We start from the raw sequence: 16,873 nt of genomic DNA on the forward strand, positions 1-16,873 counted from the left end.
ACCTTGGATTTATTTTTATTCATTTTTATGTTATAGTCTGTTTTTTCTTGCTGAGGTAGATTACATAATGTAAGTCAAATACAGTTAACAGGATATGACGTCCAATGGACAGTGCAGTAGTGTTTGGACTGTAGAAATTTGAAAACAAGCAAATCTAGACACTGCTGATAAAAAGGATAAATGTTTAAACAACATGACTACCTATTTGGAGCATACTTACAGTGGTGGACAGCAATGCAGTAGTATAGACCACGGTTCCCATCACTTTGCCAATGCAAATTTCATTACAATACAGCCTTATTTACCTGTTCAAAGAAACCCCTCTTAAATATTCTGTTTTATATAGTTTGTGGAAAGCTGGTGGAATGGGAGCCTTCTTAACTTCATGAGGCAGGCCATTCCATAAGGTGGGACCACAGCAGAGAATGCATGAGTTTGGGCTGTTAATGATTTTGCACATTTGCAGGATATTACCTGCAGAAGACCTTTCTAAGAGGAGCAAAGTTGTCATGGCGGAACATAAATGAATAAATGTGTCTTGGAACAAATAAGTTATGGAACTGATGAGCAGGCAGGGAACTCTGAGTCCTGTTTAGGAGCAGGTACAGGATGAATTGATTGGGAACAGGGCTCACAGTGCCATCAGTTCTGGTATATACATAACTAAAATGTTGCCTAGAGAATCCAGTATGGTTTCATTTGCTTTTCAACAAGGAAACGTCACAAATAAAAAGGATTAATTAAAACGTGTCTATAGAGTAAGAGGAACCCCCTGCCACTGTGTGGATTCTGATTTGGTTGACACAAAGCACTCACCAATATTTTTTAAAAAAAAATTCTTGAATTTTATTGAGAGGTACACATTCCTCAGTGATTAAAACAGCATTTGCAAACAGAACATATAGTCAGCTGATATATAATCAATACCATCAAAAATCAAGACTGACCATAACTTAATAGCCTTAAAATGGTTACCGATGGTAGCATTAGCTTTGTTTCTTAAGAAGCAAGCAACAGCAAATACATTTATCTGAAGCCCAGGTATGTTACCTTACAAACTAAACAAAGTAACTCTTTTATATGTCATTACAGTTTATCAGTTTCAGATTCCAAGTTCAAGCAGAACAGTAAACAATCTCTACTGACATAAATACATGCACACATTGAGAGAGCTTCTAGTCAACCCATATATTGTGAGGTCTTAGTTCAGCTTCTTAACTGCTGCAGGTAGAATGTTCACTCTCTGAAAATTTCTCCCAGCATGCAATCATCAGGTGCAAATGATTTCAAAGGATCATTGGAATGTAACATTCAGATCAATGGTCGCAACTGAGTCACATTGATCTTCAGCTAATGAACTTAATCAGCTACTGTTAGGCTTTTCTCCAAAGTGTCACAAACAGTGAAGTTCTCAAAGATGTTTGGATGCTGTTATAAAATCGTGATGAACGGAGCTTGGATAAAATAAATCACAAATTAGGAAAAACTGGAGCCAATCGAAGTGGACGCCAGCAGAGTTACACCTTAAAGCAAAAAGGCTTCTTTGAAGAAGTGGAAGTCATGCAGTACTACATGGGCCTTAGTGCTAGTCCATTCTGTTCAGTCGCATGTATTGGCGGGATGATCAAATTTGTACATTTCCAGGCAAATTGTTACTTTTATTAATGCTTTCATTTACTGGTGCCAGGAGCTCCCCTCACCCCCTGATCACCGTGCTTGAAAACAGACCTGACTGTTGGCCAGTTCTCCTCCAGCAGATGACGGCATGTTTTCAGCAGTCCTCAGAAAGGTAGAAAAATGAATACTTCCTAGTCTGTCTGCTCATTATCTAGCAATGTATAGCTCATGTATGGGGTACCTTGAATGATCTGAGCTGCCTTAATTCTGTTTGTACATCCTTGCTTGATTTGGTGGGAGAGCATATTTCCATCTTTGTAATTGTGGAGATGAATTTTGTTTTCCAATATATCAAAAAGTTACAGGAGACAGGAATTCTTGAGCAGGACTAAAGAAGGGCGCAGTCTTTGATTTCAGTGTTTGAACCTCTAGTTTCAATCCTGTGTTTAAATTCAAGGTGGATTACACTGTATAAAACAGATCAGCCAAACAGCATAGGACTTCCAAGAAACAATGCAATAGTACTAGGATTATGAAAATTAGAAGGTTTTGGGAGTGTACACTTGTTCTGCAGTGGAAGATCTTGAGTCAAGTCCAGTAGCACCTTAGATCAAACGAGATTTTTAGAGTGTGTTTGTGAAAGTTAAAACTCAAAGAAACCAACAAAGGGGACTTTTACTCTCAAATGCTTATACCTCAGAAATTTTCTTTCTAAGGTGCTTCTGTTCTCAAATCTAGCTCAGAAATTAGAAACAAAATTAGAGAATCATATTGGACATATGCCACAAACAATGCAAAAAAAATTGGAACTATGAAGTAGAAAGTAGCATAGTAAGGCAAATATTTCCTCTTATGTAAAGAGCTGTGGCTTGTTGAAAAACAGCCCATAGCATACTCTCTTTGGAAAAGTTTAAACAATTAAAGGAGTCTGGCTAGATATTCTTTCAATAATATGCTAGCTTTCCACAAGGGAGAAGGCTTGTGGTCCAACCTTATTTTTTACAGAACGTTGATGCTGAGGGAGAGTTTGATTTTGAGAACTTTTAAACCAGTGATTCTTTTCTCTCTCCAGTAAGTGGTACAGGTACATGAACTGTGCACAGATGCTAGAATTACCTCTCAATTTCTATGTTAAATTTTGTTTTTAGGTGCTGTCATATTTTGGGTTTTTTTTAAAAAATAGGCATATAATAAGGTGATTGTAACCTGTCAGCCAGCTCTTAAAACTGCCTTCCCTTTGGTAATGATAATTATCACATGACCTTAATTATAGATCTCTATACTATGCTGCAGTTTTGACATGGCCCTCAGTTCTGTGCCAAGCAGTCCTCTGTTCCTATGATAGTCATGAGGAAACGCTAAGAGGACTTCTGTAGTTGGAAATGTTGCAAAGAGGGAGGGTTATTGCAAGATTTGACTTCTCTTGTCATTCCAGCCCTGTGGTGAGTAAAAGCACACCTGGAGAAATCCTCTCCTGTTAACTTTTCAATATACAGGGAGTTTCCTCAAAGTCCAATCCTGGCATCCTTGATTCCTGCTGTCCACGGGCTATTTACCTACTTAATTATTTTTTAACCTTTAAAAACAATATCATACCACTTATCAAAAACACATCATAGGGAGATGCAAAAATAAAATTTAACACACAGCCATGTTTTAGGCAAAAGTACTCTGGCTAATAATAAGGCAGACCACCACAAATATGTTTTATACCCAGCCTTCATGAAATTATCAAAAATATATGTATTTAATATGACATGTGTGTAGTCCCTCCCCTCATAATACTTTTTCTTCATTTTCTGAACTTATTAATACATTGAAAACTAAGGAAGCCATGGCAGATTCTTCCTGTTTGCTGCTCTTGGAGCCATGAAAGGCGCTGCTGTTTCACTCTGGTTTCACTTCTATATGATCTCCTCAACTTCTTTTCTTCAACCACAGCACAGAAAGTTCACGTGTCCTTATAATGAGACCCTTTTTAAGATACTTGTATGGTGAGCCCTGCCAAGTGCAGGAACATGCTGAATTACGGATGGGCCTGCTTCGAGTCTTACTTCAGCCGAATGGACTTCGGAATAAGGAAAAACCTTCTGTCCTTGAATGCCATCTCCTTGAACTCTTTTGTGACTTGGTTCCATATTATCAGGTGAGACTTATTGGCTTTTCTGCCATTATGTTCACTAAAGGTGCTTTTGCTAGAATAGTCACACATGGAAAGAGAAGGAAGGTGTCTTCTGAGATGGTTTCTTCAGTCTGAACAGATAGCTTGGTTTATACATGCTGAAGGCTGAAGAGAGTAGAATGGATTATATTCAGTGCAATAGATCTGCATGTGGTAGAATGCCTCTTTAAGTACATGTAGAAAACAAACAACTATCTATGCCAGTGGCAAACCTATGACACTCCAGATGTTCATGGACTCCAATTCCCATCAGCCCCTGACAGTATGGCCAATTGGCCATGCTGGCAGGGGCTGATGGGAATTGTAGTCCATGAACATCTGGAGTACCATAGGTTCGCCACCACGGATCTATGCAAATCAAGGACCAGCACAGCATAGAACATGCTTCATTCTTTGCCTAGTGACCTGGAAGTTTTTAACAGCGGTAAACATTTTGAAATGTGATCTTTCCCTATTTGTCTGAATTGATGCTGTCCATTTTACCACCTCATTTTTATCCATATATAAATCCCGTCTTAGAGAGTCTATATTCCAAGCCCTACAGAGCACATTTGATCGTTTGACCTTTTCTAGTCACAAGCTGAAAATCACTACCACTTGCAAAAATGCAAAGTAAACTGAAAGTAGTTGGTCCAAAGCAAAGTAAGAGGAGGCTTCTGGGAAAGAGGAAGTTTTGTAGATGTCATTTGTTATAATGCTCATAGCACCACGATATACTGAGTCACATGTGCCAAGTCTTATTCTACAATGCTCTGAAAAAGAGTTCTGCGATGACCACCCTGTGTGGGAGGAGAAATCTAGATTTTTTTTGGCCACTACTGTTTTCTTGGGGCAAGCACCATCAGAGAAGGAATGTTTAATCTGTTACATGATTTGACAGTTACCCCCAAAGTCTTGCCTCTCCTCCAGGGCTCTGAAGCAATCCTTGTGATTGTGGCTTTGTGCAAAGCTAAATGATTGTCAGCCAATCAGAGCCCATAGAACTCTATTGGATGGGGGCAGGTGTCAAAGACTGACCTGGCCCTTGGGGGATAGCAATGCCAAGCCCTGGGCCTTGAACCAGTACTCCAAAATCAAAACAGAATTTTTGATTTTTTTAATTTAAAAAAGAGAATGGTTGTAAAACAGATGATTAAAAAACATACAGTGAACACAAAATCATAAGGTGAATTTCAAGTGCACAATAAAACAGCAAAGAATATAGCTTGCTTACTAGAAAGAACACTTCCAAAGAAACTACAATAGACGTCCTCAGTACAAGTGCAAAGGTCTTCAAATAAAGTAGAGGCAGAGGATCAACAAAGATAAGGAAAGGTAACTGGTAACACTGAGTAACAAATTTGTGCCCCTAGCTAGCCACATCAAATGTCCATCAATGCATCAATCAGATTACACATTGGTCCGAAATTTCTCAAAAACAGGCTCACTCTTCCCTCCTCCTTCCTAAACCAAAACTCATTCAGTTAGACACGGACATCCAAATACCATCACCCGCTTTCTGAGCTGTGTGGAATGGTGAGAAGGAAAAGGGCTTTTTGTTAGGCCTTTCAGCATTCAAAATGGATTCTCTCTGGGTATGACAAAGCAGTCATTCTCTTGACAGGGGGTGAGCCAGCCTCAGTTTAAGAAGGGTAAAGATTTTTTTTTTCTTGGACAGGGAGTTTGGTGGTCCTGGACCTCAGTTTAGCTAGGTTTTTAATTTTTCTTTCAGCTTTAATTTGGATTTTTGTTAGAGTTTGGCACTGGTTTAGGAAGAAAGATTATTTGAGTGAAATAAATAAGTGTCCTGTTAAGGGCCTGATGTCCTTAACTTGTATACAGGTTCTGAGGACAGGAACTCTACTATGTATAAAAAGTAACCTTGAACCTGGCAAGGGTCCTGTCTGTTATGGAAATTGGTTCTAGTGAAACTTTGTAAGTTGATGTAACCTGTCTGGAGAAAGGGGAATCAAATCTTCCTTTAGAGTTTTTTTTCCGCTTCAGTTGAGGCTTAACTACAAAGTAGTTACTCTCATTAGGGAAAAGTTTGTAATCTTTGGAAGAGAAGTTTAGAGCCAGTTTTACTTTATATATTGAAGTCATCTGCACATAACATTTACCCTACACTTTTTTTGGTTAAATAAACTTTTGTTGTTGTTCTTCTTCGTTGTCTAGTCAAATATTTAGGAAAGTGATTTACTGTTACCTCACAAATAATTACAGCTTTGGTTAGCATGTTCCCAAAGAAAAGACTAAGGCTGATTCCGCATGGGCCAAAAACAGCAGTGTGAAAATAGTGTGAAAATGGTGTAAAAGGGTTTAAAACGGTGTAAAAGGGTTTATACTGTTTTCACAACGTTTTCACGCTGCTGTTTTTTGGCTCATGCGGAATCAGCCTAAGAGAGCATACATAGGTTATATTCTACCAGTCCTTTAATTCAAAGCCTGTGGGACACCCCCCCCCCCTTTGTTTGATTGTGGGCAGTAAGGGTTTAACAAATCTGTAGGAGAACACAGAGTGGGGGACTGGACATTCTTCAGTCCAGTGGATAATTGCCTCAGAGTCCCTCCCATTTCTCCCCCAGAGTATCCCTATAAGCTCCACTGTTTGTTTGACAGCTAGTCGCTGCTGTCTGAATGCTGCTTCTGTCACCATTTCTGTTGTCTGGCTGCCCATCCTCTGCTCAAATGCCCCCTCATGAAGCTGGAACTGGTCCTTTGATCTTAAGGGGGGGCTTTCAGCTCCCAGCCTGACCTGCTGAGACAAACATATGGTTGGTCTGCCCCTGCACATTAAGATAAGGAACAGACTCAAAACATTGGTCTGTCTTGCTCAATATTGTCTGCTGATATTGGCAATGGCTCTCTGAGGTCTTGTTAGAAAAAAGGTGTTTCTTTGCCCAGTTCCTTGACCTTTAAAATGGATGTGATGGGAATTAATCCTGGTGCAAAACCTGCACTCCACCACTCAGCCATGGTCCTTTGTCTGATGTTTTGGCTTCTCCTATCTGTAGGAGCTTGACCAACTATTTTTGTAAAAAGTTCTTTGTAAAAAGCTTGGCCAACTTTCTTTCTTTGTAAAAAGTTTATTTACAAATAACTGAAAAGGACCATGTTATCATAACTATGTTTGCAATGACAGTTACTTAAATTGGGAGGTGAGTTTGGTGTTTCTGTCAAGGCATCCTTTTTATTTTAAGATTGTCAAATTTCTGTAATCATTATTTCACATTATTGTCTTGTGTGAGGGTAATGATACTGAATAATTAATGAGTAGGTTTGAATCTAAGGGCTGTTTTGCACATATGGCAAATAACTTGATGATTTGCAGCTGAATATGGGAACGGAGTATTATTCAGTTTCGAAGTTGTTCAACCAGTGGTGGCTCATTCACACATGGCAGATGATGTTGCCTTCCTCAGGTGATGAATATCTCTGCATATACTAGCTCTGTTTTGCTGCTTTCCCTTCTCCAGTTCAAGGACCTGCCACAAATCACAGAAACTCTGCTTTTTCTGGAGGAGTTGTTCCGGAGTCTCCTGCGCTACCCTCTTTTTTGGACTGTCCAATTACACCAGCTATGCTTGCAGCTTTTGGACTTCTCTGAGATTTGCCTGCGTGTCACAGGGGAATGTTCATCTTTAATTTGCTTAATGGAAGAAAACATTGAGCTCCTGAAAGAGGCAAGTCTGAAGCACAACTTTTTTTTTTAAGATTATCAAACAGTTGCAACAGCAGGTTCCACAACTCACTTTATCTGAAGGCATTCATGGTCTGGAAAACACCAGAATATGTCAGACTACATTTAGAGTACATCTGAGGGGACACTGGCCTTGCGGAACACCAGGAGTTTTCTACGTCTGGTTGTTTAATTTGGTTACTGTGGCATGTTATGCTCAGCTTCCTGGGTTGATGAAAATTACAAAGGTCCTTTAAAAGAAGAGACTAATTACAGGTTCTTATTCAGTAGGTAGTGCATAGTCTTAGCAATGGGGCCTCTGGGGCAGCTATTTTGGCCTGTGCAGGGTTCCAATTGACCATGGCTATTCCTTTCCTGACAGAGGAGTGCTGGGTCCCAATTGACCACATACATCCCACTCCCTCTGGGGTTTAGGCTGCTGGTGCAGAGGCAGCTGCATGTATCTACCCCCTCAGCAACTAGCCCTGGGGTGCAATGATTCTGGGCCCCATTTATGGATCCCAGGACTGAAAAATGACTAAGACCACTGCTGCTTGGGAAGTACTTACTACTTCTCAACTTCACAATGCTGGCAGAGAACTGCATGGTGGAATACTCTTATATCCAAGACTTCTGCTCGGGGAAAGCTGGCACCAGAAGGTGTAGAAGAAGAAGAGTTTGGATTTATATCCCCCCTTTCTCTCCTGTAGGAGACTCAAAGGGGCTTACAATCTCCTTGCCCTTCCCCTCTCACAACAAACATCCTGTGCGGTAGGTGGGGCTGAGAGAGCTCCGAAAAGCTGTGACTAGCCCAAGGTCACCCAACTGGCATGTGTGGGAGTGTACAGGCTAATCTGAATTCCCCAGATAAGCCTCCACAGGTCAGGCGGCAGAGCTGGGAATCAAACCCGGTTCCTCCAGATTAGATACACGAGCTCTTAACCTCCTACGCCACTGCTGCTCCTGTAGTATCCTCCTTGACATGCTAGCTTTGTCTATACAGGGAAGTGTGAAGTGCTTGTCTATACAGGGAAGTGCTTTATAAATGTGACAGAATATCCAGTTGTTCCTCTGCACAGCTCCATTTCCAAATGGGCTAGAATGGCTCTTGTGCCCAGGGTATTGTTCCATTGCTTTAATAAGCATTGGAACAAGCTGCTGCAGTTGAAAATTAGGAAAAGCAGAATCTGCCTGGCTCATTATTCCAGTAAAAGTAGCGAACTTATGTCCAGATAAGCTACAGTAGCTTATCTGGACATAAGTTACGCACTGGCATGGTCCACCTTGGCTTTCAATGACAGAAGTTCAAGATACAGTTCCTTCCTACTACGCTGTTATCCTAGTATTGAGGGCAGTTTGTATTGGCATGGGAAGATTGACAGTTTCCCCCATGTGACCTTGGATGTGCAGTGTTTCTCAGCAGTACAGGATAGAGGTAGCCACAGCAGCTGTCATGCCATAAAATATTATTGGGAGGAGCTCCATGTTATTTTAGGGAACAGGTTTGGACATACATTTTATATTAAACATACCGTGTTTTGGAAAATAATGGTGGGATATACTGCATTTATCTCCACAGGTTGTTTGGTTAACAGCGTTTTAACTTGGATCTCTTGTGTGTGTTGGTTGCTTGGTTTGTTTTTAGGACTTTCCTTATGAGATGATGCTAATTGGATTGGGCCTGCTTCTTCTGCAGGCTCCAGCTAGTCAGCAGAAGCCTATCTTAAATTTAGGTAAGGTCTCCTTGTAGAAATCCCCATTGTAAAATGTTTGCATGCTTTTAACTGAAATGTCTGGATGAAGGCAAAATATTATTAATACTGTGGTCTGTTTAATCTTAGAAGCAGTAAGCCCTTTTCAGATATTATAATCACGCATATTGAGAGCGCTCCAGCCTTGTGTAATGGGAGTACACTATCTGCTATTATTTGATTTGGTAGACCGCCCTACCCCCGAAGGGCTCAGGGCAGTTTACAGAACAATAAAACACAATACATCGAATAAACTCAGTTAAAACAATAAATACGTAAGTTAAAACAATAAATATGCGCAGTCAGCAAGTTGTGTGAACAGGGCAACACATGTATTTCCTCTGTACTTACAGGAAAATGTGTGAATGCAAACCCTTAAAAATTCAATGATCACTTTGTATGAATGTGCATGGTTAATTTGTTTTTGGCCCCTGATCACACAGCAGGGTGACTGTTCATGCTCCTGGTACATGTCATTTTAGTGTCTGAAAAGGTGCACTATCAGAATGGGTATCGGGAGATACTTTAACATGGGTTTGAGGTTGAAGCGTTTATTTTCTCCACAGAATAGTGATAGGAGTGAAAGTGTTCATTGGCTACAGAATTGTGGGTGTAGTTATGGTTTGTAGTTTTTGAAAATGGCCCGTTTTGGGTCTTGAAATTCAATTTTTTTTCAATACTTTCTTTGTGACATAAAGAACTATTGTTTGATTTTGGGTTATGTTAACCTGTATCTAATGGTTTGCTTGGTATGGTTGTCAGAGACTGTTTGCTTCCAGAGGCCTGATTTTGATGTAAAGACAAAAAGTTGCTCAAGATGATAAGAGAAACCTTTTTCTATGCAAGGGCAAAGCTGTGGTTTGGTCATAGTGGTTTGACCATTGAAAGAACTGCATGAGCTTGTTGCAGAGGGTCTTCTCATTTTTTGCTGAGAAGTGTCCCACGTGAGGTTGGGAAGGACATATGACCTTGGAACTGAATTCAAACTTTTGAATGAAGGGAGGAGGGAAGGTTTGTGCAAGCCTGATCAGATGAGGTTTGAGTAGAGCCTTACCTTAGACTATAATACATAAATATGTAGTGACTAACAGCCCCATCTGGAGCAGGCTGGTGGGCAGGGATGGCACTGATCTGGCACCAACTTGCCCTCTCCAAAGGGCTTTCCTGAAGCACAGGAAGCCCCCCAAAAGAAAAAAGACCCTTCCAAGCATCCCCTATAGAGGATAACAGAGATATGCCACAAAAAAACAACAACCCATGACTTATCTCTGATGCTGAGTCTGCTGGCACATGGTGGCTGAGCAGGCAGTGGAGACCGACTAAGGTTGACTCTACACTCAGAATGCCCTGGAACATCCCCAGCCATGCTGGTGTAGTTTTTTGCACCAGCAGGCATAGGTGAGGGGGGTGGCTTCTGGGTTGGGTGCTGTGGAGCTGTGTGGTGCCCGTCTGCTGGGGTAGGTCATTCTCCCACCAGCGCATTTGCCCCTTGTACTGGCAGGGTGGGCACTCAGACCAGTGCACAACTGCACTGGCTCCAGAGCATGGTCTGTCCACCCCCCTCTGGATTGGCTATAAGCCTGGAAAATTATTGAGCTTACCCATATACCCCCTCATGTCTGTCTGATGAAAAATTTCTAGATTCTTGACAAATTATCATTTGATGTTATGTCAGAATCATAAACTATAGAATGCATTCTGATCTCTAAGCCAAGATTCCAAACCACAGTTTGACTGCAATCTGTGCTCTGTGCTTTTTCCTGAAAACCAAGTACTTGCTTTGGATGTAATGACATTCTGTGTGTTAGTATGAATCAGGAAGTTTATCAGTAACTGGTGGCATTTGAAGATAGAGGAAGGACCATGTGGGGCTGCAGATACCTCAGGCTTGTTTCTGTAGCTCTGACTGAACACCTTAAACTTTAGTTTTGATTTCTCATGGCATCAATTTTAGATGAATTGCTTCTGTGCTGATCTTGATATATCTGAATTCAGTCTCCTCAGTTCTGATTTGCAATTGATTTTGGACAGTTGTTTTTTGACACAATGCAGGGATAATTGGACCATAAAGAGTGGGTAAATTCCAGTGACAGTTTTCTTCTTGTTTGACTAGCCATCAAGCTCCTCTCCTGTTCTGAAACTGAAATGACTCTTGCTGCATCGCTCGCTTTAGTAATGCCTGCCCTGCAGATCTTATCTTCTGCAGCAGCAGATGATTCCATGCCTGAGGAAGATGGTGGCATCACGAGGAAGCAGTTGGCCCTAAATCTTCTAGAAATTGTACAGCATGGAGGATTGAAAGGAAAAAAGAAATCGGTAATTTTTCTAATAATTTTTTTCTATTAATTGGGGCAAAGTTCACGGCAGCAACTTCAGTTCACGTCAGATGAACATGAAGATTTTCCCCCTCCCATTTGAGATGTAACACTGTGAAAAATAAGAATGGGCATGCCATCTGAGTAGAGTACAAGCAGTTTATGGGATAGGATGGCAAACTAAGATACTAGGACGACAGGGTGTGTACTAGCTGCTTTTACTAAAATACTTCAGCCCCCACCGAATGCTTCACAGTGCCAAACAGTGACCATGAAACTGAGTAAGCAAAGTTTGTGCACTTCTAAGTGCATTGAAATCAAATCTGTTTAAAATTGCACTGATAATTGTGGTTATCATTTCTTACATTTGGTAAGTAAGCCTCTGTTTTTATGGGCTACTTCATTCAATACATTTTAGCTGTGCAGCTGAGACATTTTTTTAAAAAAAACCTTGTATTTCTGATGTTAAAATGGGAATGGGATGGGTGTTTTCAAATGATTGCTTATATCACACAGGAGCCTATCCCCCCCCCCCCAATTGGGCTGCCTCCTTCCTTATTTGGAATCAATAACCTACTGAAGTCAATGGGCGAATCCCCACTTGAAATTGCAAGCGGATCCAAACCTGTTCCTTGTGAATCCGTGTTCTCCTCATCGCAGTTTCTCCCTCCCCACCACAGCGAGCACACAGTAGACGCTCCCAGGTGCAGGCATCGTTGCAATCCCCACAGCCATGTGATCGCGCTTCATTGCCCTAATCTGATTGGTCGGTGTTCAGTTGGGCGGGACCTGTTAGCCACTTCAGAAACACTACCCATTTTTACCCATTAAAAAACCTGTGCGAACGCTGAAGTGCAACCACTATGAATACTTGTCATTTACAGTAAAGCAACTATTTTCTGAAAGTTTTACCATTAAATCGGTTACCAGGCGACCGTTTACTTGAATTGCACATGCTCAGAAACGTGATCGTTCCATCAACCCGGAAGTAAACTGCGCAATGGTCAAATCAATCTGATTGGCTGCGCGAAATGCGTGTCACGCTCTGGGGCGGGGAACAACTCCAGGTTCCAAACCTTGTTCCTCCCCTCGGAACAGCCGTAAACTGTGATAACGGGGCCCGAACCACTTGCATCCAGGTTCTGCCAGAATGCGGATTAACAGGGTGAACGAGCGTCAGAAACGGTTGCTGCCACAGAAGTCATGGGGAGGACATCGATGAAACCGTGTTAGTAAGTGGCCCGAAACTGTGCTAAGGAGGCAGTGGGAATTCGCCCAATGAGACTTTTCTACAAAGTGCATGTGCTTGAAACCAGAAAGTGATATTTAGATAGGCTGATCAGCCATCCCGCTTTTGGCGGGACAGTCCCGCCTTTGCACAATTTGTCCCGCGTCCCGTGGGTTCCTTCCATTGTCCCATTTTTGGGAGGCTGCCGCACTGCCTTTCATGGGAGCGCGAGGGCAGTGCGGACAACCTCCAATGTCTTGTGCTTGGCAGGCATATGGAGCATCGGCCTCTCTGGAACAGCACTGCTGTTTCCCGCCCTGTCACGGGGTGGGAAATGGCAGCGCCCCAGAAGGCAGTGCGCTCCTGCATGTGCGTGCGCGTAGCCGCCTGCCCCCGTCCCGGGTTCACAAGGTGACCATTTGGTCACCTTATCTTTAGACAACTCTTGGGAAGCCAAAAATAAGTCCCACTACCATGTGGATTTCATCTTTTGGAGTTCTTACTGGGGGTCAGTTTACATCTTATGGATTTAGCCCTGCAACTATGATTAGTTTTTTTTAAAGACAGGATTCTGATGCATGGATCTATCCTCTCCTCTCTTTTAAACTTACAACAATAAGTACAGGGTGCTGGTAAAAATGTATCAGTTACTTTTTAAGGTTGCCCCATCTTTGTCTATTAGAATACAGATGGGTAGAATTCACACTTGGATGGCCTATTTTTTAAATAAAATCCATGTCATCTGCTGATGTTTATAAAAAATGGATAATCTAGTTTTTTTTAATTAGTTAAGGCCTGTGTAGTATGACCCTGTATTCTTTGTTTTAAGAGCATAAGAAGGTCCTTGCTGAATTAGACCAAAATCTACCTAGTCCAGAATTCTTTGAAGGCATTTCTTCAACAGCTGCTGTTAGCATCGAAAACAGGCTAATGTATCACAGTCTGCCTTCTGGTCACCTGTACCAGGTTGCATTCGCACATCTGTGGATATTTATGCTATTGGCACACTGTAGCAATAATTCAGAACTGAGATTACTTATCTACCCATGAAAAAACAGTTGGGAATGATTGCCGTAGCCCAGTGACAATACAATATCTAACAATTATATAGATCCTGCCTTAAAATATAGTGGAAGTTTATTACTGTAATGCATAGCAACTTGAAAGACAGTACAAACAGAATCATGATTTTTGAAAGCTGATTAGCAAAAGTTATTACTTTACAAATGTTTAAGACCTAAGTTTATTCAAATATGTTCAGTAGCATGGAAAGACTCTTATTGGTTGTGTAGTGCTGGATTCCTGCAAAATAGGTCTTTAAAACCTTTATACACTTCTGCATTCACACAATGGATACTAAAATGAAAACAGTAGAAGGCGACAGCAGCCCTCTGGGAGCTGTGAAGGGGAGCATTTACCTCTAAGCAATACCATCCGTCAAAGTGGCAACTTCGCAGGTGGCTGGATCTTAATTTTCTGTGTGCAATAATTGGAAGCGATAAACAGGGGGGGTAACAGCTTAAAATATTCTTCTACATGAAATGGCTTTTTAAAAGGTCATTTAAAGTACAGGAGCATTATACTTCCCATTATCCAGAATGAATTTACATTACACTGAGCAATGTAATTAAAATGGGTTGCATGCCAGTCCATAGAACTTCTCTGGTTGCTTATTCAAAGATCTCTTGGCAGACTTGAGACTTGGGAACAAGATTGTCTGCTCATGTTATGGCCAAATCAGTCTCAGTGATGTCGTTGTGGCCTGCTTTAGGATTCTTGGGCCTGTGAATCTAGTTTTCAGTCTTCAAGCAGCCCCTGAAAAAGGAACCAGGAGGAGGCTGGTGGCTGGTCAGCTCCCTTCCCATGCTGCATCCCAGTCTGTGCTTTCGTGTTGCACCTTCCCTTTTTGGTTTGTATTTGTTAGAAAAGGCATCCTTAGGCCCAGTGTGGCCTCTGTGGGCACCATGGCATTAGTCTGCATTTCCCTTGGTAGCCACTGAGCATTTCAGAAGGTAAGTAAGGCAAGGCTTGTTATTTGCAGCTTCCATTAAAATGAGAGAGATTTGTGTTGCCACAATAGCAGCCACAGCCACTATACTATAAGCAGGACAGGTAAGTGTCTACACTTTCCATAGTCAGTGTGTGGTTCAGTTTCCCCATAAGGTTCTTTTTAAAATTCCTTCTTTTTCCCTCCCTCCCCTTAGCCTTTTCTTCCCAACTTTTTCCCCATTCTGTGATTCTTTTGCAAAGTAAGGAAAGAGGTATTGTGTTTGGCTCTGCCTTCTGTGGCAGCCATTTGGGGTTTAGCTGCACAATTTGTGGCAGCCATTTTGGAGTGGCACTCTCTCTCAGAATTCCCGCAAGCTCAAAAAGGTTGGTGATCCCCGAGTTAGGATGTAGGATCAATCTACGTGTGTTATTTTTTTTTAACAAGTTACGTCTCAGGTACCTGGACTTTTTGGCAGCTGCACAGAAGCTATAGGGAGTAAAGGTCTGCAGGATCCCCTTTCAACTTAGGATCATACCATGGAGGGAAGAAAGGCTCTTGCCTTCTCTCCTGAACAGTTATCCTGAGCTGAAATGGCCGGAGGAGAGTCACCTTCCCAATTTTGGAGTTGCTTGTGTATACCAGGGGTGGTGGGTGGGAGAGCTAACAGTGGTTTGTAAGTCATAAGTGTACATTGTTAGGACTACTGGTGCCTTCCCCCCCCCCCCCCCCCCAATATCTTATTTACATGAGCAGGATAAGGTCATTTTTGCATTCAAGCACTTCAGATGATTTTAGCATAGCAGAGACTCCACACTGCCTAAGGTTCTGAATCCAGTAATAATTTTGCAAGCAGAACTCTAGGTCTTATTACAGTGTTCAGCATAAAGTGGATTGTAATAAAACTATAATTGTATCCTTCTCTTCGGAAAACGAAGCTATAATTATCCATGTCAGTAATTTATTTGAAGAAGAAAGCTTTCATTGTAATATGATGGTGTCAAGTTGTTCTTGTGCTTTTTTAGCTAAATTACTGAGAAACTATTTAATATCCATGTTTAATTTGAAACAAGAGGCCCAAATTTGAAAATTCGGTGATTGAGAAGCTAAGATTGACTGTCTTTCCCTTTTCCACAGGCCTCCTGTATTCCCTTCTTTCCCATAACAAGTACTTTTGGCTTATTGTATACTACTTGCAAGATCCTTGTGCTTATGAAAGAGAAGTCTTTTGTGACTGATTGGCTGTCCTCTGTAAAATCAATGCTGCCTATTGCAACTCAAGTCCCTGTCCAAGTTTTCCTCCTGCTGGCCTACTGTCTTGTTGAAGAAAATGGACCTGGCCTTCACAGTGTACTAGCAACCACCACAGAAATAGCCAAAGCAGATTCATCTCAGGTAAGAATGAGGCTTATAGCCAAGATTTGACTGGCTGTATTTAAAATCAGTATGTGTAAAACCTAATATCTGCAGCTCCTTCTCATTCCTTCTTTCCATCCACTCTCTGTCTTATGTTTCCTTTTACTCATCTTCTTCCGGCCTACTTTTCCTTCCCTTGTATCACCTCTTCCAGCTACGATGGTCAGCTTCCAAGTAGGGCCTGGAGGTTTGTCAGAATTACAGCTGATCTTCAAGCCACAAAGTTCAGTTCTCCTGGAGAAAATGACAATTTTGGAGAGATTACTTTATGCTGTTATGTCTGTTTTGAGATAATTATTCTCCCCCAGCACTGCTCCCCAAATCTTCAGGAATTTTCCAAGCCAGAGTTGGCAACCCTGTTTTCAGCAATTTTTTTGTAGATTCAAACCACTGCACACATTCTCACACTAACAGTGTGACTCTATGAAGAGCCAATTGAGTTGAAGTTTATTGAAATCCGAGGGCGTAGACTGAAGTAACTCTGCACAGATGTACATTGTAACATTACCGGACTACTAGCATCATCCTGTGTAAATTTAATACTCCCCAAGGACTCATCACATTTTCTCTTCAAGACCCAACACAAGAGGTTGTGTGTGACTGCAGGAAAGAGAAACGGGGAGCAGAAGCAAGGCTGTGGACTTCAAATAGCCAAGTCAGTGCAAATGAAGATCTTTAGTCAAAAAGACTGCTGGAAATTGTCCATTAGCAATTATTGA

General features: G+C 41.5%; 1 protein-coding gene across 6 annotated transcripts in view; it reads left to right on the forward strand.

Annotated features, from left to right (window-relative positions):
• Positions 1–16,873, forward strand: part of FOCAD (focadhesin) — a 144,100-nt gene that overhangs the window by 16,858 nt on the left and 110,369 nt on the right. For all 6 annotated transcript variants that reach the window (XM_048503710.1, XM_048503713.1, XM_048503711.1 and 3 more), the window contains 6 exons: positions 1,688–1,789; positions 3,559–3,763; positions 7,255–7,461; positions 9,103–9,190; positions 11,322–11,524; positions 15,876–16,133. In XM_048503710.1, the coding sequence (XP_048359667.1) occupies positions 1,688–1,789; positions 3,559–3,763; positions 7,255–7,461; positions 9,103–9,190; positions 11,322–11,524; positions 15,876–16,133 (1,063 nt within the window). The remainder of the gene's footprint in view (positions 1–1,687; positions 1,790–3,558; positions 3,764–7,254; positions 7,462–9,102; positions 9,191–11,321; positions 11,525–15,875; positions 16,134–16,873) is intronic.

Source organism: Sphaerodactylus townsendi, linkage group LG07, assembly GCF_021028975.2.
Source record: "Sphaerodactylus townsendi isolate TG3544 linkage group LG07, MPM_Stown_v2.3, whole genome shotgun sequence".
NCBI classification, from domain to species: domain Eukaryota; kingdom Metazoa; phylum Chordata; class Lepidosauria; order Squamata; family Sphaerodactylidae; genus Sphaerodactylus; species Sphaerodactylus townsendi.